Source organism: Heptranchias perlo, chromosome 29 (assembly GCF_035084215.1).
Source record: "Heptranchias perlo isolate sHepPer1 chromosome 29, sHepPer1.hap1, whole genome shotgun sequence".
NCBI lineage: Eukaryota > Metazoa > Chordata > Chondrichthyes > Hexanchiformes > Hexanchidae > Heptranchias > Heptranchias perlo.
The window spans coordinates 15,864,192-15,889,641 of NC_090353.1; the positions used below are offsets into that span (position 1 = coordinate 15,864,192).

General features: G+C 42.5%; 1 protein-coding gene across 2 annotated transcripts in view; it reads left to right on the top strand.

Annotated features, from left to right (window-relative positions):
- LOC137299421 (tight junction protein ZO-3-like) overlaps nucleotides 1–25,450 on the top strand; it is a 61,745-nt gene extending 36,295 nt beyond the window's left edge. For both annotated transcript variants that reach the window (XM_067968155.1, XM_067968154.1), the window contains exons 9-21: nucleotides 987–1,054; nucleotides 2,295–2,367; nucleotides 3,667–3,823; nucleotides 5,101–5,209; nucleotides 7,083–7,302; nucleotides 8,635–8,828; nucleotides 11,259–11,354; nucleotides 13,053–13,132; nucleotides 13,661–13,871; nucleotides 17,066–17,166; nucleotides 18,380–18,643; nucleotides 19,474–19,514; nucleotides 22,348–25,450. In XM_067968155.1, coding sequence (XP_067824256.1) covers nucleotides 987–1,054; nucleotides 2,295–2,367; nucleotides 3,667–3,823; nucleotides 5,101–5,209; nucleotides 7,083–7,302; nucleotides 8,635–8,828; nucleotides 11,259–11,354; nucleotides 13,053–13,132; nucleotides 13,661–13,871; nucleotides 17,066–17,166; nucleotides 18,380–18,643; nucleotides 19,474–19,514; nucleotides 22,348–22,450 — 1,717 coding nt within the window. In that variant the 3' untranslated portion in view covers nucleotides 22,451–25,450. The remainder of the gene's footprint in view (nucleotides 1–986; nucleotides 1,055–2,294; nucleotides 2,368–3,666; nucleotides 3,824–5,100; nucleotides 5,210–7,082; nucleotides 7,303–8,634; nucleotides 8,829–11,258; nucleotides 11,355–13,052; nucleotides 13,133–13,660; nucleotides 13,872–17,065; nucleotides 17,167–18,379; nucleotides 18,644–19,473; nucleotides 19,515–22,347) is intronic.

The following is a 25,450-nucleotide window of genomic DNA, read 5'->3' on the forward strand; positions in this document are numbered from 1 at the left end:
CAGAGAAAAAAAACAAAGACTTGCATTTATATAGCGCCATTCATGACCTCAGACATCCCAAAGCGCTTTACAGCCAATTAAGTACTTCTTTGAAATGTCGTCACTATTGTAATGTAGGAAACCCCGCAGCCAATTTGAGCACAGCAAGGTCCCACAAACAGCGATGTGATGATGACCAGATAATCTGTTTTTCACTGAGAAACAAATGCGTTAAGGGTTTCTACATTCTTTTTCACAGGCTCTGTTGGTGTTGTTTATCCCGTGGTCAAGGGTTTGCATTCTCTCCATCATTGGCTGAAAACTGGTTCTGAAAGTTGGTTTTCAGGCGATCACAAAGGCAGATTGCAATGATTGATAAAGTAACACGGAAATGAGCTAGGCCAACCAAGTAAACTTGGCAGAGGAACCCAGAGCCCATCAGTGAACATTTTTCCTGTGTGTAAGGGTTAAATGAAACAACAACTTGCATTCATATAGCGCCTTTAACGTAGTAAAATGTCCCAAGGCGCTTCACAGGAGCGTTATCAAATAAAATTTGACACAGAGCCAATTAAGGAGATAATAGGACAGGGAAAGAGGTAGGTTTTAAGGAGCATCTTAAAGGAGGAAAGAGCGGTAGAGAGGCGAAGAGATTTGGGGGGGGGACATTCCAGATCTACAAGCTATTGAAATTCAGGCTGGTTGATAGACAACATCAACAGAGCCAGTGAAAGAGAATGCAGAAACTCTTAACGCATCCGTACATAGTTTGTTTGCTCTTATACCTAAGGCATTAATCTATTTACAGTGAATTAACTCCTCCATTAAAACAGTGAACAAAGGGAATTATATATCAACATGGTTAACATTCCAATGTTAATTTTCACACATTGTGATGTGTGTCCTGTGTGGAATTGGTGTAGAAACCCAAGTTTTCCATTTTGTTTATGTTCATGGCTGGGTTGGTGCTGACCAGGGCAGACCCATGTTTTTCACTCTTTTTCCAGTTTAAAGCCAAACAGGAAGCCAGTGTCAGAGATGGAGGGCAGACCTGCAGCCTCCAAATCCCCTTATGGTGAGTACAAATGGGTAACCAGCTTGTTGCTAGTAAGCGAGTTCTAAGGTTGGAACCCAGTGTAGCTATTTTGGTGCTCACTGATTGATCCTAACAATCACACTTCACAGCAGTGAATGGAGTTGGCTTAGCACAAGACAAGTTGTTGTTAATGAATGGATTTTAATACATCATTTATCTGACAGCTCTGCCACTGACAGAAGCCCTGACCTGGGTCCAGTGTTATAAAGTAAATTAGACGGTGCTGCTGCTTCTAAGGGGTCCCAGGCTGTCCTAAAGAGATAGTTTCTGCAACTGCCTCCAGAGCCAGCAACATAAACATAGGCTCCGATGAAGCCTGCCTTTACTTATTTCCATCATGTCTAGTTCTTGAAAGGTCAAGAACGAGGAGTTAAAGATAGAGGATTAATTGTAAGAGATTTAGAACAGAGGGCAGGAGAAAGCTCTTCACACAGAAAGTTATGAGGATGTGGAATTCACTTCCACAGTTAGTAGTTGAGACAGAAACTATGTCAACATTCAAGGTTAGATTGGATAGGCGGATGAAGAGAAAGGGGTTGGAGGGATATGGGACCAGGGTGGGTAAATGTGATTCGAGCTTTTTGCTTGCGTGGAGGGTAAACGCCAATGTGGACTGATTGGACTGAATTACCTGTTTCTGTGTTGTGACTTCTATGTTTGTGTATCGCTGCCAGAAGTGAGGAATCTAATCCACATTGCAAAGGGGACAAATTCCGCAGCTCCAGCAGCCACGTGTTTCACAGAATCCTTCTCCTTCGAACATATATAAAGGCAATGTACATTTCATTCCAACTCTGCCTCCTCAACTGAAGGTGTTGCCTCTTTGTTGGGTTACAAGACTACAGCTAGGTGACCATTCTTCATGTGTGAGCCTAGACAGCTAATGTTGCCAAGCTATTCAAACCCTGGAGGTGGGACAACAAAGTCAAACCCAATCTTGTCTCCATGGACCTCCACGTACACACACTTTCCAGCAGGAGTAGCTGGATAGTGATCACGATCAGAAATCATGACTGATTTTGCTCTCCATTGCCCAAAGTTGGCTTCAATTGAAGAGTATGAGAATACAGGCCTACTCACTAGTAACTGATCTCTGATAATGGTGAGAGTTTGGATGTTACAGTGCAGTAAGGAGCTGGGTTGTACAGTGCAGTAACTTTCTTTTGTTGATTCCCTAATGTCTGTTTTTCAATATAAATCTTTGACTTTCCAAACACAGTTATTGAGGAGCCAACATATGCTGCCCCTATAAAGACTTCAAACACAAGGCCACAGGATGAATACAACGTTGGGTAAGTACCATCAAACAATCAAACCATTGAACTGGGGGTTGGTGATATGTGCACAATTGCACGATGATGCAAACTTGATTCACCAAATACACCCCCGTGAACTGCTGGTTTGGCAAGAGCAATGGAGCCTGATTCATTCACTTTTTATTTTCTCCCCTCTTCTCCTGAAGGTGCTGACTGATGCTTGGGGCACAGTTCCATGGGCACCAGGTAGCCTGGTGCACTCCTGCTGATACTCATTGGCTAGGCCGTGAAGAGAGGCCAGTTGGACAAGCTACCAGAGGATGGCCAGACCCCATGGAACAGTCAGCACTTTCAGGAGAGGGGAGAACAAAATATGATTTTCCTTATTGTAAATTCAGTAACAAACCTGTTGATCTCCAAAAATAAAAGCTGTTAATATAATGAAGTAAACTGAGGAGCCCTCCAGGCCTGAAGACTCATCAAACTGTCCTGTACAGTAAGATTATACTTTGCATGATTTAGTCATTTGCCTTCAGTTCTGTATATCTCAGTTTCTCATTTTATAGGTCTGATCCAATTGTATTTTCTCTTTGTCCTATTATATCCTGAACAAGTAGCTGAAATCATCAACAACACAACCCGCATTTATTTAGGCAGCATTTGAAAAATGTAGCACACTTCAGAACCAGCCCTAAGGGCTTCTTGACTTCTTCTGTGCCCCTCTGGGCTACATCTAGCAGCAAGGGCTGCCAGGTGCAAGTAATAAAGCCGGGATTTACTATGAAATGTATTAACCACAAGGGCAAACCTCAGGATCATCTTTCAAATCCCGAACTTATATATCCTTTTTAAGAAATAACTTCACAAAGATAAGTAGACATCAGGGAAGCCATTTGGCCCATCCACAGAAACCTACAGTCACCCCATCACAGCACCTTCAATGTCTCCTAAAAACTGTTTATTTTAACTGCCTTAAAAAAAACGGAGTGAATATTGACACTGTTGCCACTTGACGTTGCTCAGTCGGTCAAGCCGAGTGTTGGTGCTGTGTTGTGGTTGAAGTGCTATACATAGTTGAGTTCTGCACTTAGCCATGTAGAGAACTTCAGTAGAGAACTTCAATGTAGTACACCGTCTGTCTACAGCCTGACTGCAGCAAATTACACATTACACTTCTTCATTAATTAAACGCAGCCAAAAACAAAACCTTTCATCTAGATCCTTAAAACCAGAACAATGAAAACACAGACTGCAATTCTTTCCCCCTCTATCATTGTCCTTCAATCAAACATTCAGAAGGATCAAAGTCACTGTGTCAAATGTTTCAATATTTAGCTACAGTCCGGACATGAAAGTGGCGAGATTTGTCAAGGATGCCAATGTTGGGCTGCAGCTGGCCGGAGGCAATGATGTCGGAATATTTGTATCTCGTGTTCTAGAAGATAGTCCCGCAGCTAAACAGGGAATCCAGAAAGGAGACCAGATTCTGAAGGTAACAGAATGCTCAATTCTAAATTGTTGTTATTGACATCCCATAGCCTCAAAATGTTACTCTCCTCTTTATTTTAATGTAATTTTTTTTGGGTGAATTATCTGCTCATTAAGGTGAAGAATTTATCTGGGCAAAGGTCTCAAGGATCTCTATTCAACAAACCCTAGATCCCCGTCCCCGACAAAGGATAGTCACTGAAATTGATTCATCCAGATGTCCAGGCAAAGACATTGCCAATATTAAACAAGGGGCATAGATTCAGGATGATCACTAGAAGAATGAAAGGGGATCTTAGAAAACTTTTTTTTCCCACAGAGGGTTATTAGAACATGGAATGCTTTACCACATGTGGGTACTGTGGAAGAAACTAAAGGATCATTTAAAAGAGAATGAGATACATATTTGAAAAGGAAGACTATGAAAGGATGCAGGAAAATGACAGGGAAATGGGATTAGACTGGATTTCTTTAATTGGTTAGAATGTGGAATCCTCCACAAATTGCTGTTGAAGCAGAGAACATAAATTCTTTTAAAAGGGAATTAGGTATTTGATGGCTATGATGAGGAAGCAGGTGAGAGGGATTAAATTCAATTGCTCGTGGAAAAAAAACACTGGCACAGTTAATGAGCCAAATGGCCTATTTTTGTGCTGGAACATTCTATTATTCTGCGCCAGTGTTGGAGAGCCAGGCTTCTAAGATGGATGCAATGAGGTTGACCTTTGATGTGTTAAAACACATACCCAAGCCCAGAGAGGCAGATGCTCATGAGTGTACTCTTCTGAGAACCCTGCAGTCTAATTGCTCCTAATAGAGGCTATTTCTATGACTTTGTTTGTGATTGTACAGAGACAGCAACAGATTGACCATGTGTCAAGTTAAAGCAAAGGTCAACAACACTCCCCATGGCACAATTGATAATTGCACTATCCGGTACTGATCCATACAGACTAGAAAGGTCTGGTCTTTGCTGAGTTCAGCAGTGGAGGTGCTACAACTGGTCTCTTTCCCCTTGAAGGAAAAAAATCAGTCGGTGATCCCACTCCTAATCACTATTCAGTAATTCTTGTTGGAAGTGCATGAACAGATGTCAGGTGAGGACAGGATTGGACTTGGCAATGATCCCATCTGCAGTCCAATACCTTGCGAACAATCACCGCCTAGTCTCACACATGAAGAATGGTCCCTTGGACGCTCTGCTTCGCGGTTGCAGAACAAAGTTGAAGACTTGAGTTTTCACTGTAAAGCTCAGTTATTCATTTTTTTTTGCCTGAATAGGTGAACAATGTAAACTTCCAAAATCTCACCCGCGAAGAGGCAGTGCTGCTCATGTTGGATATACCAAAGGGACAGCAAGTGGAGATCAGGGCTCAGAGGAAGGAGGACAGTGAGTAGAACCTGCTGTGCAAATCCCTACCTTTTATACTGCATCTTTATTTCATGTTTTTCAGCAAATATTCTCCCGTCCTCTCCTGAGGCTGACTCTTGCTGGGGTGTGACTCCAAATTGCCAGAGTCCCTCCAGAACCTCATCAACTCGGTCATTCGTCAGACCATGAGTTTCAGCAGACTATTTGATCAATGAGGGCGTAACAGCTGAGGCTGACCCTGTCCTCACTCAGGATTATCTGGAGCTGGGTGGGAATAATCCTAGCCCCCAGTCACAGGCCTACCCCTCTACATTCTATTAGTGAGCCAGGCAGGTTGGTCAATTAACAACAGTGCTCTGTGGACCTGCTTGGACTACCAAGTCTGCCACAGAGGGTTGACTTGGTTCCAAACTTGCATCACCAGATGTGTCATCTTAGAGACTTCGCCTACCTGCCCCCTACCTCCACCTCCCCCGCCCCCAGGAAGATGGTCACCAGCTGGCCTTTACTTCAAGGAAAAGGATAGTAGCTGGGTATTAAAAGTAAAACTAAAGATCCTGGAAATACATAGCAGGTTGATCAGCGTCTGAAAGAGAAAGACAGTGCAGCATTTTGGCTACGGCCCTTCACCAGAAGTGTCCTGCTCCTATTTTATTGATATTAGTTGATCTACATGGCATTGCTCACAGATTGGAGCACAGTTGTGATGTTTAGCTGCTACGGTGGAGCTGTGTTTAATCTGGCGTGTCCCTTCAAGGCCTCTGTTCAGACATGCCCTGTCGGTAAATGGTCTAAATGGCATGTCCTAAGCTCATTTAGAGCTAGTTGCTGAAGGAAGTTTCTATTGGTTGGCATCTGCATATAAATCCCCAGATCATGGCCATGAGAGAGGCCGGGTTATCAAGGTCAAAAAGCAGCAGGAAATGATTGGCTTCCTCTCTTTTTTTTAAATGCTTTTGACACTTTGAAGTGTGACATCTGAGGTGTGACAGAAAGGCTCTGGACAACAAACTTTTATATTCAAGAATACATATAACAGATTTCCAGTAGTCACATTTCTTCTTTTAATGTCTATATTATCTGTGTTGTTGACCGGAGGTCACCGGTTACGGTTACTGGCTTAGTTCTCTCTTAACTCTCAATTCACTTTATTCACGCCGTTAGATCATATACATATAGCTTATACGTCTGGTTAGATATAGGCATGCAGTTTACACCAGGTTATACAGTCTTATACCCAAACTAAGATCTAAACGCACACCCACTAGGTTTCTCTGACACTCCCTGAGTGGTCACAGAACATAAAGGATAATACCCGAAAAGGAGAGCTGATGCTGGCCAGGCGTTCCGTTCTCTCTCTCTTTCGACGTCATCTCTACGTCCCTGACGTAGGGTCTTCCACTTCTGCGATGGTTGGTCTCTGGAGTCTTCGCTCTGGCTCCACGCCCCAGATCCTTCATTCTTATTCCAAATCTTATCTCTTCAAGCTTGCTGTCTCTCTCCCTTTGGTTTAGGCCTACTCGCTTTTTGCCTGTGTCTTCTCCTCATTGGCTCTGTCCCAAGGACTTAGGTAGCATTACCTCATTACTCCTTTTCTAAATAAGGACTTGTGTCTTATCACATTTCCTTTGTCTTTCACAGAACTTGGTTAATTCAAACCGGTTTCAGGCAGCTGAGGCCAGGTTACTTCAGTTCAAAAGTCATTCCTGTGTATCAGTAGCTGACGTCTCAGATTACCTTCTGCAGCCTCTGGCCAACAGTGTTATTTTTAAATTTAAAATGAATTATTGGAATTTAAAATTCTGAATCTTTGTTTTCTTGCCCAGTTTCATTTCCTGGCTGACTACACTATTTATAAACACAAAATAACACAAAGGTCTTTTTCTTTCAGTTTATAAAAAGATGATCAACTCAAACGTAGGGGACTCTTTCCATGTGCGGACACACTTTGACCACGAACAAGAAGGGACACGTGATCTAAGCTTCAGGAGAGGAGAGGTTTTCCGAGTCGTCGACACCATGTACAAAGGGAAGCTGGGAGCTTGGTACGCTGTGCGAATCGGCCGAGACTTCAAGGAGCAGGACAAAGGCACCATCCCCAGCAAGAACAGGTCTGCAGTCTGATTGGGACTCTGTAAAGAACACAGGCTAAAGGATGTGCAGCCAGTGTGATTTTATTTCAATCTGGCTCAGGAATGTCAAACCATTCCTTTAAGGAAATGATAGATTTATTTTATCAGATATACAAATTTTTATAAATCTTGCTCCCCTACTCTCTTGAAGGTGCTGACTCCTTGATTCCAATGGTAGCACCCTGCCCGCTGCCCTGGCTGAGATCAGGAAACTCAGAACAAGCCAGAAATCGAACCAGGAACCCTTCCATTCTACCTGGTGCAGCTACGCACAAAATTAACTTTCCAATTCTCCTCTCCCACATTAATTTTCCTCCATAATCTTTGCAGTGGCAGAGAACTATAGGTACAGGCCACATCCTGGTACTTTCTTCGGGCGGCCATTTGTCATACATATAGAACATAAGAACATAAGAAATAGGAGCAGGAGTAGGCCAACCGGCCCTTCGAGCCTGCTCCGCCATTTAATAAGATCATGTGTGAGCCAAGGGAGTGGGGGCATCACAGATGATCCTGATCCTATCCCCACCTAATGCTCAAACATGGGCATATGAGTCTGGGTCACTGGATCATGATCAAGAGTAGGAACCCTGGCCAATTTTCATCCCTGCCTTCCTAGCCCAAGGACACTGATGCTAATTGTGTCTGTATTGTTAGCATGGCTGAGATCAGCTAACTCAGCATAATCTGGGATCTTCTTGGTCTGCATGGCTTAGATTCTCACTGGCTTAACCAGCTGAGTTAGGGGAGAGCTGTAATTTTGGAATTTAAAAGCAGATTGGGTGACGTTAAACTCAGTTTAAAATTCAGTAGAATTTCCAACCTTATTCTCAGAATGTGGATGTCGCTGGCAAGGTCAACATTTATTGCCCTGAGAAGGTGGTGATGGACCTTCTTATTAAAATAGTGGTTTGATATAACTGAGTGGCTTGCTCGGCCACTTCAGAGGGCAGTTGAGAGTCACATATGGGTCAAACCAGGTAAGGACAACAAGTTTTCTTCCTCTAAAGTACATCAGTGAACCTGTTGGGTTTTTACAACAATCCGACAACATGATCACTTTTACTGATCGCAGGTTTTTAAAAACTGAATTCAAATTCTCAAACAGCCATGGTGGGATTTGAATTCACATTCTCTTATTATTAGTCCAGGACTCTGGATTACTAGTCCAGTAGCATGACCACTACATTACTGTACCCTTGTGCTATGGATTTGTGACAATAATGTGGACTGTAGTGCTTTTACTTGCAGGAAGGGTAACTGTGATACAATGATCTAACATCACATCTTGTGCTGTTCATTTCCTTATAGAGCTGAACAGATTGCCAGAGTTGAAATGACTCAGAAAGTGTCGTCCAGTTCATCGGCCGGAGCTCGGGCTGAGTTCTGGAAAATGCGCGGCCTAAGAGGTGCCAAGAAAAACATTCGGAAAAGCAGAGATGACCTTTCAGCTTTGACTATTCAAGGCAAATTTCCCCCCTATGAAAGGGTCATTCTGAGAGAAGGTACAATATAAAGAATGTTGTCTGAGCGAGATTTAATTCTTTTTACATGATGTGACATGTTTCAAGAGTAAGGATGTGGTGGATTCAGTCATTTAAATCACCAAGTAAAAGGGGAACCATAAACTCGAGTACCACGGACATGACTAAGTTTCAGCAGTAGCATCAATTTCAGAGACCTCATGAAGACAAGTGAATAAGAGTGGAGATTGGAGGGGGGGAGGGTTTGGGAAGAGAGACAGAGAATGTGTGTGATTATGTGTGTGAATGAGAGAGAGACACACATACACAGATATAGGGAGAGCAAAAAAGAGAGAAATTAAAGCAGAAGAGCAGGAGAGAGTCACAGAGAAGAACAGGGAAAGAGAGAGCAATAGACAGGGAGGGAGAATAAGACTGGAAGAGACAGAGAGCAAGAGAGTCACACAGAGAAAGACAGAAAAAAGAAAAGGGAGACAGAGAGATTTGAAATGTATAAACTATACAATTTTGGGGGGAGGAGAGAGTTGGAAATATAGCACAACCAACATACACAAATCTTTGAAGGTGTAAGGCTGTTTAAAAAGCATACCGGATCCTTGGCTTTATAAATAGAGGCATAGTGTACAAAAGCAAGGAACTTATGCTAAGCCTTTATAAATCACTTGTTAGGCCTCAGCTGGAGTATTGTGTCCAATTCTGGGCACCACACTTTAGGAAGGATGTCGAGGGTTTGGAGAGAGTGCAGAGGAGATTTACTAGAATGATACCAGGGATGAGGGACTTCAATTAGAGAGAGTGGAGAAGCTGGGGTTGCTCTCCTTAGAGCAGAGAAGGTTAAGGAGCGATTTAATAGAAGTGTACAAAATCATGAAGGGTTGTGATAGAGTAAATAAGGAGAAATTGTTTCCATTGGCAGGAGGATCGGTAATTTTTTTAGGCAGCAAGTTATGATGATCTGGAATGCACTGCCTGAAAGGGTGGTAGAAGCAGATTCAATAGTAACTTTCAAAGGAAATTGGACATATATTTGAAAAGCAAAAATTTGCAGGGCTATGGGGAAAGAGCAAGGGAGTGACACTAATTGGATAGCTCTCAGGTACGATGGGCCAAATGGCCTCCTTCTGTGCTGTATGATTCTACGAAGACAATGTAATATCAGATCCATGATAAGATCAGATCCCTGACAGTATCAGATCTGTGACAGTATCAGAACAACCTCAGATGCCCAATAGATCAGATCCCTGACAGTCTGAGATCCCTGACAGGTTTAACACTCTCTGCTCATTCCTCTGTCATGTTTGTAGTTTTGTGCCGTTCTCAAGCTACAGTTTTTTGACAGGGTGGAAATTGGGTTGATACCTGGGGTGGACGCATAGGAGTTGAAACTGCTGGCGTGGGACTCACATCTGGCTGTTCCTTTTCTCAACTGTACTGTTTAATGTCAGTGCAGTTACTGATTCAGCCATCAGGGAGTGTGTTGAGTTTGTCTTAAAGAAAGATTTAAATGAATCCAGCACTTTATCAGCCTTGGCTCAGTGGTTGTACTTCCACCTCTGAATCAGAAGGTCGTGGGTTCAAGCTCCATTCCAGAAACTTGAACACATAATCTAAAATGACACTTCAGTACAGTACCGAGGGAGTGCTACATTGTCAGAGGTGCTGTCTTTTGGATGAGATGTTTGGATGAGTAGTTGCAAAAGATCATCTAGCATTATTCAAAGAAGATTAAGAGAGTTCTCCAGGTGTCCTGGCCAACATTTATTCATCAACCAACATCACGAAAACAGATTATCAGATCATTTATCTCATTGCTGTTTGTGGGACCTTGCTGTGCACAAATTGACTGCCTCCTTTCCCTACATTACAATAGTGACTACATTTCAAAAGTACTCCATTGTTTGTGAAGCACTTTGGGATGTCCTGAAGTTGTGTAGAGTGCTATATAAAATGCAAATTCTTTCTTTCTTATCACATGTCTCAGAAATATCCCAAGGCATTTCAGATAGAATGAATTACTCTGAAGTGCAGTCATTGCTGTTATGTACGCAAACATCATCGCCATTTCATACAAACAGCAATGAGATAAATGACCAGTTAATCGTTTTTTTGGTGGTGTTGGATGAGGTTGGAACGTTGGTCAAGACTAGGAGAACCCTCTACTCTTCTTTGAAGAGCACATGGGATCTTAAACATCCACCTGAACCACTGCAACTGGCAGATGGGGCTTCAGTTTAACATTTCATCTGAAGGACAGGGAATTTAATGTTATCAAGGCCCCACTTTACCTCAGTCTTGGGAAAGAGAAACTGCCTGAGGTGAACTCCCACTTCCAAATGGCTATTATATCCACTGAATAAAATAATTATTTGTTTTTTTCCTGAAGTCCAGAAATTATAGTATTTTATTAATCTATATTAATTTTGCATTCATTTTTTACTTTCTTTATTACAGCCAGTTATAAAAGGCCTGTTGTGATTCTTGGACCAATTTCAGACATTGCTACTCAGAGGCTGGCCAGCGACCTGCCTGACCAGTTCGAGCTTGCCCGTGAGTATTCATCTCACTGTGACTTCAGTTACCTATCCTGGAAATAGAGGTGCTTTTGGTCAGTGATGGATTGGTTGGTTTTAGGTGGCAAGCTCAGTTGGGCAGGTGCATTCTTGCATTTGTGCCTTTGGGTTCACTCAGCCTTTCATCCTTCCAAAGCATATAAAATAACGAGCAAGTATTGGCTGTTTGGAAATAAAATAGGGATCAGGATTGCACCCAAAAGGCATTCCCTACCCAACAGAGACCAACTTCTACTGGTAGTCTCTCTCTCAGTTCATACAAACATAGAAAATGACAGGTAGAAAAAGATCAGCTGGTCCATCAAGCCTGCCCCAGATTTGTGATGCCTGGAGCATAATGAGTAGACACTTCCTGCCCCCCAGCAGCCATGTAATCTCCTGTGAGAGGAAAAAAAACCCAGGGCCAAAAAAGGGGGAAAATCTGAAAGATTCCTCTCCAACCAACCCCACCCCCCCACACACACCTTGAAACCAGTCCAGACCACCAGATTGGCCATGATTATGGTAAATGGTACATGGCGTACCTTTTATAAGATGTGATCTCTGCAACAGCTCTGTTTTTAAGGTATGCAGAGAGTCAGCACACACCGCATGAGCCGTCAACTTATTCCAAAGATCCAATACTTTCTGGGAAAAGAAGAACCACCTAACATCTAGCCTATTCCTACTCTTGCATAGTTTAAATGCATGTCATCTGGTCCTCCCCAATCTGTCAAACTGAAATAATCCATCAGTGGGTATACAATCCAGCCCTTTCATTATTTTATATACCTCTATCAGGTTGCCTCTAAGTTTTTGCTCCTCTAAAGTAAACAGAACCAGCTCTTTAAGCCTATCTGAGTAACTTAGGTTTTTTAAGCTCATAATTATACTTGAGGCTCTCCTCAACCTTTTCCAAGGCCACTATATCATGCACCATGTGAGGGAACCAAAACTGGATGCAGTACTCTAGCTGCAGTCTAACTAAGGACCTCTATAAGGACAGAATGGTGTCCTTTGACTTATAATGAATGGTTCTATTAGTACAACCCAAAACCCTGTTTGCTTTGGCTATGGCTTCTCTGCATCGGTTGTGAACCTTGAGTGATCTGTGCACAATAACACCTAGATGCTTTTCTCTCTTGACCAATTTCAGTACTGTTCCCTGTAAATGGTAAGTATATTCTATGCATTCCTGCCTACATGCATCACATTCCATTTGTCTAGGTTAAATGCCATTTGCCATTGTTTGGCCCGTTCACCCAGCACAACAAAATCTTTTTGCAGAAGATTGTACTCCTTTACAGTCTTAACATTCGCACATATTCCTTAGTGTGAAGATCCATTATCCCCAATTTGTGAATGGAGTGTGTGATTTAGTTTGCAAAAACAAGCCTCTTTCCACAATGCAGTCAAATGTTCTTTGAACTCTGTACCATGCAGTAGTTTAATGTACTATTACTTCCAATCCATTTATTCAAATATACCCCATAAATAGCCACTGAATAAAGAAAAATTTTGCATTTATATAACGCCTCAGGGTGTCCCAAAGCACTTCACATCCATTGAATTACTTTTCAAATGTAGTCAGTGTTGTTATGTAGGCAAATGTGGCAGTCACTGTGGCACCTGGGTTGTATTATAATCACCATGGATGTATTGAACTCTCACTAATCCTACAACATGTCCATTCTAGAAACGGTACAGAGGAATGCTGAAGAAGAGGGATCGTCATCCATCATCAAACTTGAAACTGTGCGGCTTATCTCTCAAAAGGTGTGGCGAAGTCTACTGATTGTGTAACAGTTAACCATCATTTGTGCATATTTCTTAACAAGAATCCCATCAATAGCTCAGTGGGTGAATGCACCGTCAGCAATATAGACCAGTAAAGTCCCAGGTTTGATTTCTGGCCTGCCTTGAGCTAGTTGATCGTCAGCCAGGCAGCAGTTGGGGTATTATAATTGGCCTCAATACCCCAGGGTTAGAAAGGGAGAGAAATCAGCCAGGGCACCCACTCTTGTATGCACAAATGTGGACATCAGTGAGGGCACGGTCAGTCTTGGCTGTGATACTTCCCTGTGGTTAAATAGCTTTCTTATGCTCACACTTAAAGAACAGCCATTTTGCTAAGGTAATGGAGGGTGACTAATGCATGTGGAAGCGCACCCGAGAAAGAGTCAGCATCCTTAGGGGAGAGGAAGGGAAGGAAAATAATTTTTTTTAAAAAGGGCAATCCAGCAGTGCTGGAGTTTTCTGTTAAATGACACATGGTGAAAAATGTAATTTTAATTCAATTTACAGAACAAACATGGACTACTTGATATCACACCTTCAGCCATAGAGCGGTTAAATTACGTCAAGTGGTACCCGATTGTGGTGTTCTTCAATCCAGAGAACAAACAGGAAGTGAAAGCCATGCGGCAGCACCTCTACCCTCAGTCAAGGAAAAGCTCCAAGAGTCTCTACACCCAGGCTGTAAAACTGAGGAAATATTGGTCTCACCTCTTCACAGGTAAACGCTTTAGCTTCCAGTACGAGATACTTTGGTGCAATCATTCTTCAACTGCGTCCTGACATTTTGTTGCCTCAGCTCTTAAATTCCTGGAATGTTTTCAACAAAAATAGCCCAAACCTACTGGACACCTCAAAAGTTAACTAGTTGGCTACATTTGATCTATGGCTTCATTTCCATGTTGCACATAATGTGGTGACTGAACTTACCCACTCTGTGGTTAATGGGAATGCCATCTTGAGAATTGACTTATCCCCACATTAATACTAGGACACTACAGTCAAATATCCTGTCATCACCTACTGTCTACAAGAAATTAATTTAATTTAAATTTAATTTAATGCACTTAAGGAGAAGCTAGATATGAACATTACCATCGCCAAATCCCCCACCATCAACATCCTGGGGGTCACCATTGACCAGAAACTTAACTGGACCAGCCACATAAATACTGTGACAACAAGAGCAGGTTGGAGGCTGGGTATTCTGTGGCAAGTGACTCACCTCTTGACTCCCCAAAGCCTTTCCACCATCTACAAGGCACAGGTCAGGAGTGTGATGGAATACTCTCCACTTGCCTGGATGAGTGCAGCTCCAGCAACACTCAAGAAGCTCGACACCATCCAGGACAAAGCAAACCGCTTGATTGGCACCCCATCCACCACCCTAAACATTCACTCCCTTCACCACCGGCGCACCGTGGCTGCAGTGTGTACCATCCACAGGATGCACTGCAGCAATTCACCAAGGTTCCTTCGACAGCACCTCCCAAACCTGCAACCTCTACCACCTAGAAAGACAAGGGCAGCAGGCACATGGGAACAACACCACCTGCACCTTCCCCTCCAAGTCTCACACATCCCGACTTGGAAATATATCGCCGTTCCTTCATCGTCGCTGGGTCAAAATCCTGGAACTCCCTACCTAACAGCACTGTGGGAGAACCTTCACCACACGAACTGCAGCAGTTCAAGAAGGCGACTCACCACCACCTTCTCAAGGTCAATTAGGTATGGGCAATAAATACTGGCCTTGCCAGCGACGCCCACATCCCATGAACTAATAAAAAAAACATGAGGGAGAAAGGAATAGAAGGATATGCTGGTAGGGTTAGACGAAGTAGGGTGGGAGGAGGCTCATGTGGAGCATAAACACCTTGGGCTGAATGACCTATTTCTGTGCTGTAAATTCTATGTAATTTGGACCCTTGGATAAGGTACCAGAGGTTTGCCAACAGCCCTGTGGAACTGTACTCGCGCCAGCATGTTTAGGAGCAGGGGGAGGAAAACATGTTCTTTCTGGGGATGGGGGGACATTTAGTTGAACCCAGTATCCTATCCCCATAGTTTGTACGTGTATGGCCCTGGTTCCTGTTCAGTTGACTTCAGCTATGCTGAAAAAGCAGACGTCAGCATTCTTTTCCTTTTTCCGATTTGATGCAGATTGAAGAGTTAAAGTCTACCAGCTCGGATTAGGTCTCGGACATGTGAAAAGACAGAATTAATCCCAACACTATTGATGACATCATCTATTTTAGGGAGCTACATTTCTTGGTCTGCAGCCCCCTCCAATCAGGAGCCATGGAGGCCCCGGAGGCTGTGTTGGAGGGATTGACTAGATAAACTGGGGCTCTTCAGCCTCAAAGACAGCTCTCACAGAGGACTTTATAGAGGTGTAAAAAGATACTTAACTGGATAAAGAAAGTAAACTCAGAACAGTACTTTCAGATATGCCAGACCAGCAGGACACAAGGGCACAGGTTCAGGGATGTCAGGAAGTATTTTTTTACATAGAGGGTGATAACAGCTGGAACGGGTTGGCAGGAAAGGTGTTGAGGCCAGGACATGGCAATCCTTTAAGAAACAGTTGGATGCTGTAATGGAGGTTGGTTTTCTGGAAGGATGAGATCAAATAGGATGAAGGGCTTTCTTCATCTTGTGATCTTGCACATGGTGCCAGCAGAACTGGCAACTGGTCGTCAGATACATGAGGGCCCGACTGAATAGTAACAATGAGATGAATATTTCCAGCAAATAGCTTCCATTCTGTTAAACACACTCTACGGGGGTACTGCATTAAAATACCACTTATAAAGACTGGGCATACTGTCTTCCTTTCTTCCTACAATCACCAGGTATTTAAAACCCAAGCTTGGCATTAACTAAGCACTACTTCTTGATTTATCTTGTTTTCTCGTTTCAGCCTTGATGGTGTCCTGTACTATGGGGCCTCAGCCCTTCACCTGGGTTTCTCAATAAAAACACAAAGGCCCAGATTTTGCTGGAACAGAGCATATCCCAGCGTGCCCTGTTCATGCATATTTAAGTTTTAAACATTTTTGCCCACAAAGTTGCTGGAAGTGTGAGTTGATAAGGTCGCAGCGAGGGCAACAGGACATCTGGGACCTTGGTGAACAATGGGACAAACTGTATCTCCTTAACCAATGAGATTAAAGGATTGAGAAATAAACAGAGGAAGGACTGAGAAGGAGGGTGAATTCAATGTCATGTCAGGTACAGAAAGAGAAGTAAAGTGAGGGAAAGAAAGATTGAATTAAGAAAGAGAGAAAAAAGAGACAAAGGAAAAGTAAGAAAAAATATTTAGAAATTTAAAATTTGGCATTTTTTTAAATCTCCAACAATTCACAACCTGAAGGAATGAGACTCCACACTTATAACTGTTCACTTTCTGGGCTGAAGAGGTTAATTGTCAGCAATTAACAATTACCACATCGTTAAAAGGGTACTTAAGCTGATAAGTACTAGATTTAACTTTCTGTAGCGAGTTTAATGGGCAATTAATGTGCAAATGAAGCAACTTCATGAAAATCACGGGGAAATTAAGGGCGGGGTGCCTTTTTCACAAAGCTAATTTGCGTATTAATAAAAGCGTGCGTCATTCAGATGCCGTTATTTTTTCAGCAAAATCTGGGCCAAAGGATCATTTTGCGAAGCTTTGCTCGCAGTGAGTGTGGGTGAGAGTCTGGGCTGCAATGATGCAGTCCTAACTCTGGCCCATGGTCAGCACTCTGCACCACCAATGGAGCCTCGCAGAGTGGTCTCCGCAGTGCCGTTCAACGTTTATGCAAGTTTGTTCCTGCTCTGGTTCAGATACTAGTCCAAATCAAACTTTTGTCTGTTCTGAATATTTTTTTGAATAAATTCATTCTTTAATTTTATGGATTTTATTCACAGGTACAATAAATCTGAATTCTGGTTCTAGCATGTGGTATGAAGCCCTGAAAGCAACAATCAAGGAACAGCAGACTCAGGCTGTGTGGTTTCCTGAAGAAAAGGTACTTTTTTTTTCTTTGAAACTTCCAGTGATTTTCTTCCGTGTAACAAAGTCCAAATGCCATCAGTATCAATATGTTCCAACTCTTGTGGAGACTGTGGTGTTGACCAGAGGTCACCGGTTACTGTTATTGGCTTAGTACAAAGAGAAGAATCAATTCTCTCTTAACTCTCAATTCGCTTTATTCACGCCGTTAGATCATATACATATAGCTTATACGTCTGGTTAGATATAGACAAAGCTATATGTATATGATCTAATGGCGTGAATAAATCGAATTGAGAGTTAAGAGAGAATTGACTCTTCTCCTCTTTGTACTAAGCCAATAACCGTAACTGGTGACCTCTGGTCAACAGTGGTTTAAGATGGTTTATCTTAAGTTTCCTCAATGAGTCAGTTAGTAAGTATTCCACCTGGCATTGTACTGAGCCAATACACGGAAGGTCTCAGGTTCCATCGCTCATCTGTGCTGAGTTAGCTAATCTCAGCCAGGGCAGCAGGTGGGATGCTACAATTCACATCAGCAATCTTGGGCTAGGCAAGGGAAAGTCAGTAACCATTCCTGCTCCTGATCACTAGAAAGTGCATGGATGTGCACATCAAGTGAGGACAGATCAGGCTCTGTAGTGATGCCACCCATGAAGAATAGCCTGCCACAGTTGACTCGGTTGGGAGCACTGTTGCCTACGGCGCAATTCAAAGAAGAGCAGGAAGATCTCCAGGTGTCCTGGCCAAGATTCCTCCCACAAATTGAAGTATCTTATGGAAGACCTTTTCCAAAAGATTTTGTAGAAAATCTACCAGAGAAACTTTGTTGCCTCATTCTTATTCTATTTCATTTTGTGACACAATGTCTCCCATACTGCTGAGCCTTAGAATGGTAGGGGGAGTGCAATGAAATTTTGCTTGCAGAAGCAGCAGGGCACAGTTGAATAATGGCGATGTGAGGACGAAAAAATATTCTGGAGTTTTGATTGATTACCTTTGGAATCAGTGACTATTTATATAGAACTTACCCTCAGGAGATCAATAGAACGGGGTATAGTCTGTGATAGGGTAGATTGTACATCGGCTATGGAAGGAGATTAAATAGATTGGTTAGAGTCTCTGATGGGGTACATTGTACATGGACTGTAGAAGAAGATTAAATGGTGCGGTAAGAATAAGATTAATGGGCCAAGTGGCCTTTTCTTATTTTGTGCTTTTTGTTTCAGACTGAAGAATCAGGAACTGAAGAGCTGGAGCTGCTGAACAGATCGACTAGCGTTAGCGTGGATTACCTAAGCTGCGATGAGAGCAGAGCAAACAGCGATTATGAGGACACAGACGGAGAAGGTGGGGCTTACACAGATAATGAACTGGATGACGGGCTAGATGAGCCTGCAGTCACTCGATCCTCTGAACCAATCAAGACCGAAGCATCCCAAATCTCCATGGAAGCAATCCATGCTACAGCAAAGACCTACTCACGAGCACAGGTATGTGAAGCGACAAATGGTTAGAGTTTAACCAATGTAGGGAAATCGAACTTTGGGTCAAATGGAAGCCCCCCTGCAAAATCTGGAAGTTTTTTGGTGCCAGAGAACACTTAAAGAAAAGGCCCTTTTACTAGATGAGTTAGCTATGCACTCCACATCAACCTTTTAAAAAAAATTTGTTCTTGACAAAGCTACATTTATTGCACATCCCTAGTTGTTCTGAGAAGGTGGTGGGAGCCACTTCAGAGACCTTAACAGAACAATAGTTGGAATCATGCAGTTGTTCAAGATGGTCATTTTGTGGTTTTGAGAAGTCAACTATGAAAGGCTTAAACTTAATTTCTTGTCCAACAAACTGGGAAATATTAGGCATAGGAATCATAACAACAGCCGTTCCTGGATCTATTAATTTAAGTCTGTACAGTCTCCATCCAGTCCCAATGAAAACAACTTTCCTGTAATGTGGCACCAAGGGTACCACCACACTGTAAGAATAGCACTAACAGTAAACGGTGATTCGAAAAATCAGACCTCGTCAGCAAGGGGATTGGACTCCTATAGTTGAGTACAATAGTAGGTGCAAAATGGGGGTAATGCTCAGCTCTGCATTCCAACAGGCAATATTCTTGACCAATGATTAGTGTGGTCCCGAATTTATCTTTTAAACAGGTTATTCACAAATGGAAGACCCTAACTAGGAACCAGTTTTAACAATCAATGCAGGATTTGGCATAGAGACTTCATTTCCCTCCAACTCAAACTTCAGAAGCACTAAATGTAAACCTGTCTTATGGTGCAATTGCTCCACTTCAGTTTGTTTGTTCTAACAGGTCCAGCCTCAGGGACAGCACAGGGATCCTCATTACACAAGGTGAGTGCTCACTGGGCCTCTCTCCCAAGCCACTTCATTACAAGAACCTCGTGTGCACAGATTCCAACAGACTGCGTGATTCTGCTCCATGAAACCGAAATCCTCCATTCAGCCAGCATGAAATCACTTGATTTCTCTATAAGGAAACAGGTGAAATTCAAATGATAACTAAAAAGGAGGTATATTTGGGTTTTCTCTGTAACTGACAGCCAGCTAATGAAATCCTGGGAATGCACAACTTTCAAACAAACGATTTACTGTTCATTAGTAGTGCTCATTCTGACATTTCTGTGATTTGTTAGTGCGTTGTTAATTTTGGAGAAACACTACTCCATCTTAACATTTAAACTTTACAACTGGGCTCCAGGCCCCAGACTAACCATGTGCAAAGCCACTGAAGATTTCCTAGTCCACAAATTTAAAAATACTTACAGGGCATCTAATGAAGCTGACCACTACAGACGAGCCGTTTATCCTGCAACCCTCCACCCCAACAACCTGATTGTTACCCATTGGTCACAGTTAGAATTTGCTGTGTATGAGTCCTGACACTCCCAAATTCACAAATGAAGAATGGGCAAGGAACTGGAGGTTTACTTCCACCCCCCCCCCCCGCCCGCCCCCCCCACTCCCTCCACAGCATTGGTTATTGCCTTCAACGAGAAGGAATGTGGAGACAGTTGTGGGGGGGAGGGGGCTGGAAGAACTATACTGTACAGTGACTACAGGTATAAGTTTGGTTCAGCTAGTGGCACACTTACCTCTGAACGAGAAGATTGTGAGTTCAAACCCCACTCCATGATTTCAGCGCATAATCTAGGCTAACAACAGTTCAATACTGAGTGAGTACTGCATTGTCACGGTGCCGTCTCCTTCAAGTGAGACGTTAAAATGAGCTCCTGCATGTAGATGTTAAAAATTCCATGGCACTATTTGAAAAGGGGCAGAGGGTTCTTCCAGTGTTCTTTTTCCTCAACCAACTACCAAAAAATTCCTCAACCAATGCTACTGTTATGAATTCAGGTCTGCCGTGGATACCTTGGGGAGAGTTATAGAACAAAGAGATCTAGGAATACAGGTTCATAGCTCCTTGAAAGTGGAGTCACAGGTGGATAGGGTGGTGAAGAAGGCATTCAGCATGCTTGGTTTCATTGGTCAGAACATTGAATACAGGAGTTGGGATGTCTTGTTGAAGTTGTACAAGACATTAGTAAGGCCACACTTGGAATACTGTGTACAGTTCTGGTCACCCTATTATAGAAAGGATATTATTAAACTAGAAAGAGTGCAGAAAAGATTTACTAGGATGCTACCGGGACTTGATGGTTCGACTTATAGGGAGAGGTTGGATAGACTGAGACTTTTTTCCCTGGAGAGTAGGAGGTTTAGGGGTGATCTTATAGAAGTCTATAAAATAATGAGGGGCATAGATAAGGTAGATAGTCAAAATCTTTTCCCAAAGGTAGGGGAGTCTATAACGAGGGGGCATAGATTTAAGGTGAGAGGGGAGAGATACAAAAGGGTCCAGAGGGGCAATTTTTTCACTCAAAGGGTGGTGAGTGTCTGGAACGAGCTGCCAGAGGCAGTAGTAGAGGCGGGTACAATTTTGTCTTTTAAAAAGTATTTGGACAGTTACATGGGTAAGATGGGTATAGAGGGATATGGGCTAAGTGCAGGCAATTGGGACTAGCTGAGTGGTATAAACTGGGCGACATGGACATGTTGGGCCGAAGGGCCTGTTTCCATGTTGTAAACTTCTATGATTCTATGATTCTTGGGTTCAGTGACATCAGCCACTCCGTTAAGGAATCTGAGTGTCTTTCTTTAATGGGATTGACTCACACTGCCTTAAACTTACCTGTATGATTGCATAACCTGGGATGTAGTGATACGATCCCCTTGTGATCTAGACCAGATATCCATGTCTTTATCATATGGATCTCTCCAATCTATGAAGGCAGACTGAACTAACACTAGATAAGGTGAAGCTTCGTTCAAATTGTAAGCTGCTTTATTCCACAGTAAGATGAGGCATACAGAGCAACAGCTGCGGTCAGTGTTGTTTAGTTCAATTGGCACAACGTATATTCATGCAACAATACAAAATAAAGAACACACAACGCTGCGCCTACTTTGTTGGGTCTTCTTACTTAATTTACACTGAATAATCCCTCTGCATCCTGTCCTACAGCCCAGGGCAGAACCACTCTTCCTGCTGTACCTTATCTTTCGCAGTCTTCTGCCTGCCTGTGCAGCATCCAGTTCCTAAAAGCCCAACTGCCTCCCTTGGTATCTGTGTTCTGTTCTTAAAACCCTCTTACTCTGTTTAAAAAGCATGTTCCTCTCACTGATCGACAAAGAATTTCCCAACACAATGGTGAGGTGTGTCTTTTTGAATACCAAACCTAGCGAATCGCTGAATGTTTAGTCTCAAGGAGCAACAACTTCCACGTAGCATATTAACCACCTTTTGTCTATGTGCTTGTTTTTTAAAAACGGGAGAATCTACATTGCTTTTAAAAACCCAGCATGAAGAGGAATTTGTTTTCCAACTCCTTTCTGCGGAAAATCGGTCAATAAAATCCAGAAACGTGACTGCTAGCAAAAAGAAAAACAGGTTAACAGGTCATTCATCTGATTTTTGTTTGTTGGATCTTGCTGTGTGCAAATTGGATGCTGTGTGTTTGCCTACATAACAGTCACTGCACTTCAAAATAATTCACTGAATGTGAAATGTTTTGGAATATCCTGAGATCTGATAATATAGTATATGAATGCATGTTCTTTGTTTAGATAAGTGATGAACATACCTCTTTATTGATCCCTTTTAAAGACCAAATGAACGGGATCTTCATGCCATCAAGTACGCCCAAGAACCAATCTATAGTTCGGAAGAAGATGATGATGATTGGAATGGACCAGCCACTGAGCTGTAAGCAAAGCCCCATCAAACAACCACTCCTGCAATGGAACATTTTTAAATAATCAAAGGACAGTTTAGCTGCTCTCAAACAGTAACCAAACTTGTTTTAACTCCATTGTAAATGATTTTTTAAAAAATAAATGTAAACAAGATAGTTACACCTTAATTGTAAATCTTTCCCACTTCTCTGTAATTAGGTGGTGGTAGGGGCTTTGGCATTAAGCCTCTGTGCGATAGCTCACCTCCCCAAAGTCGTCTTGGGTCAACGTATCATTCAGTATGGTGCATACCTGCAAGGTTCCACATTCAATCCCTGGTCGGTGTGGAGTTAACTGATCATTGGGGTGGATTTAGGGCTATAATTGGCCTCATGGCTTCCAAGTTCGGGAGGGGAAATTGGTCAGGGTTCCTGTTCTGATAACTATTCAACAGCTCCTGTTGAAAAGTGTATGCATGTGTAGATGTTACATTCTCTTTCTGTCGAGTTCACAGACCAGGAATTGAACTTAGGACTCCCTGATCCTTGATGCATTTATCAATAGAGCCATTCACAATCCTTTTCATTCATATTTTTATTAAAACTCTACAATCACAAGTACCGCTCCCCAGGTTTTTTTTCCAGAGGGCTTGTGATTGTTTTTTCATCAAGTAGGAAACTTTCTGCTGGATAAACTGTCTTGTTTCTGTGAAATGGTTGGAGTAATAGACTGAGTCGTTTGCCAGATGAAAATACCTACCTAAAGTTAAGGATTTTTTTAGGAATTGATTTTTAAAGAAAAACACTCCACTATATTAGTAACTGTGACTACCCCACCTGCCCAATTGGTGGCAATGAGCCCTGGAAGTCGCCAGGTTAGATCCGTGTGCAACAGTTCGTACCTACAATTGGTCCGCAGCATCTCTGTGCTAGGTATGCTGTCACTATCCAGCAATCTCTGCTGGATAGGGAATGTTAGATGACTGCAGAGATTGGATTCAGTGATGATATTCAGTCAAATAGCCTGTTGACATTTGCAGGCTAGACATACACACAAGAGTCAGTTCCCAGGGAACTGTACCCCAGCAAGAGTCAGTTCCCAGGGAACTGTACTCCAATTCAGCACCTTTAGGAGAGTAAAAACTGGAGAAAGAAAAAAAATCATGAATTCTAAATAAGCTAATCGCACAATGTATTCCAGTAAAGTGGATGTAGGTGAGCAAAAAATGAGACCAATGTCTTTCTTGATCATACTGCTTCCAAATTTAGCACAACCTTTTTGCCCATAACAACCAAAGACAGTACAACTGAAATTTGATGCTATTACATTCTATGCTCTAACAAGGGGCCATCGGGTATGTTGATCCTCAGTGTGGCCTGAGCCAGTGAGCTCGGTCCGCACTCAACTGGACAGTTACAAACAATGTCAATTGCATAGTAATGTTTTTTTCTAGGAGCATAGTAAAGAGGGAGGGTGAAAGTTCAATGATATTAGCTGCCTGTCATATCCTGGTGGCTTTATCCCTCTTTGCTGATCATAAACAGTACTAATATTAATTGTGTTAGTTAGCTCATTTAGCTATTGGAGTAGTAGAGGTACTACAAGTAGCTTTAGCATTCCCATGTTAGGGATGAGAGAACAGCCAGTCCAGGTTGCTGCTCCTCATTATTATCCAGGATCCACTGGTGTAAATGCTTTTGGTTGTCCAGTCCACATGCACTATCTAGACTCACACCTGAAGTCTGTGTCCATGGAACCGAACATCAGCTGGAGTGAGTACATACTGGTGAGGTGGGGAGAGAATTGGAGGAAAACAAAGCATGAGGTATGCCGACTTAATTGAGCATCCAAACCATAAATATTCCAAACACCCACTATGTGGGTAACTAGTCTCGGCATCACTACTGTCAGTAGTATTTCTATTGAACGGTTTGTGTTGAGTTACATTAGCTGGAGTTAATTTGCACATATTTGATGGCATTTTGAGAATAGAAATAGACAAATAATCTTAAAATGTACAGAAATTCTCGGAGTTCTTCTGCTGATATATAGTCTGCTTATGTGAAATTAGCTTGACCAGTCTCACTTCCTGGTGGACATAAGCCCACAGCAGGAAACTATCATTCTCACTCGGAGAGGCCACAGGACAGTTGCTGTGGGAAATGCTGGAAAATGCATGTATGCGTGGATGTCACTTTCCCTCTCTGTCGATTTCACAGACCAGGAATTGAACCTGGGAGTCCCTGAGCCTTGCTGCGTTTATCAATAGAGCCAATCCCTTTCGCACATATTTTTATTAAAAACAAATGAACTCTAGAATCACAAGTACTGCTGCCCAGGTTTCTCTTTCAGAGGGTTTATAGGAAACTTTTGGCCGGATAAACTGACTTGTTTCTGTGAAATGGTTGGAGTAACAGATTGAGTTGTTTGCCAGATGCAGATACCTACCCAATGTTAATGATTTTTTTTTAGGAATGGAATTTTTAAAAATACCTACTGTATTAATAATTGTGACTACCCCACCTGCCAAATTGGTGGCAAAGAGCCCTGCAAATTCTCAGTTTCAAGCCTAATGCAACAATTGGGACGCTACAATTGGTCCTTTGTGTCTCTGAGGTGGTGAGCACTCTCCTGAGTTTAGGGCTGAGGTATATTGTAGAGCCTTACTCTGCCTTTCAGTTGTGCTGTACCTGATCCAGGAGTACTTAAGACTTACACTTGGTGCCTGAAATGGGAGCATATTCCATTGCCCAACACCTTGAGCACAGAATTTACAAAAAGAATGTTAATCATCTGCCCAGCATTTGTCACCGCAATATCTTGTATGCAGTAAATGGAAGTTGGGGGACAGTTGCAGCTTTGATTACTCCAAACTGGCTTGGAGGGGGATGGTGTTAGATCACGGGCCTACCTTGCCAGTATTTGTTTCCTTTGGACTAACAGGTGTATTCTTGTCTTGACAACTTCTCATGCTAAGCAACTGTTTTTGTAAGATTACATATATATATATTTCAATAAAACATATGTTTTTACTA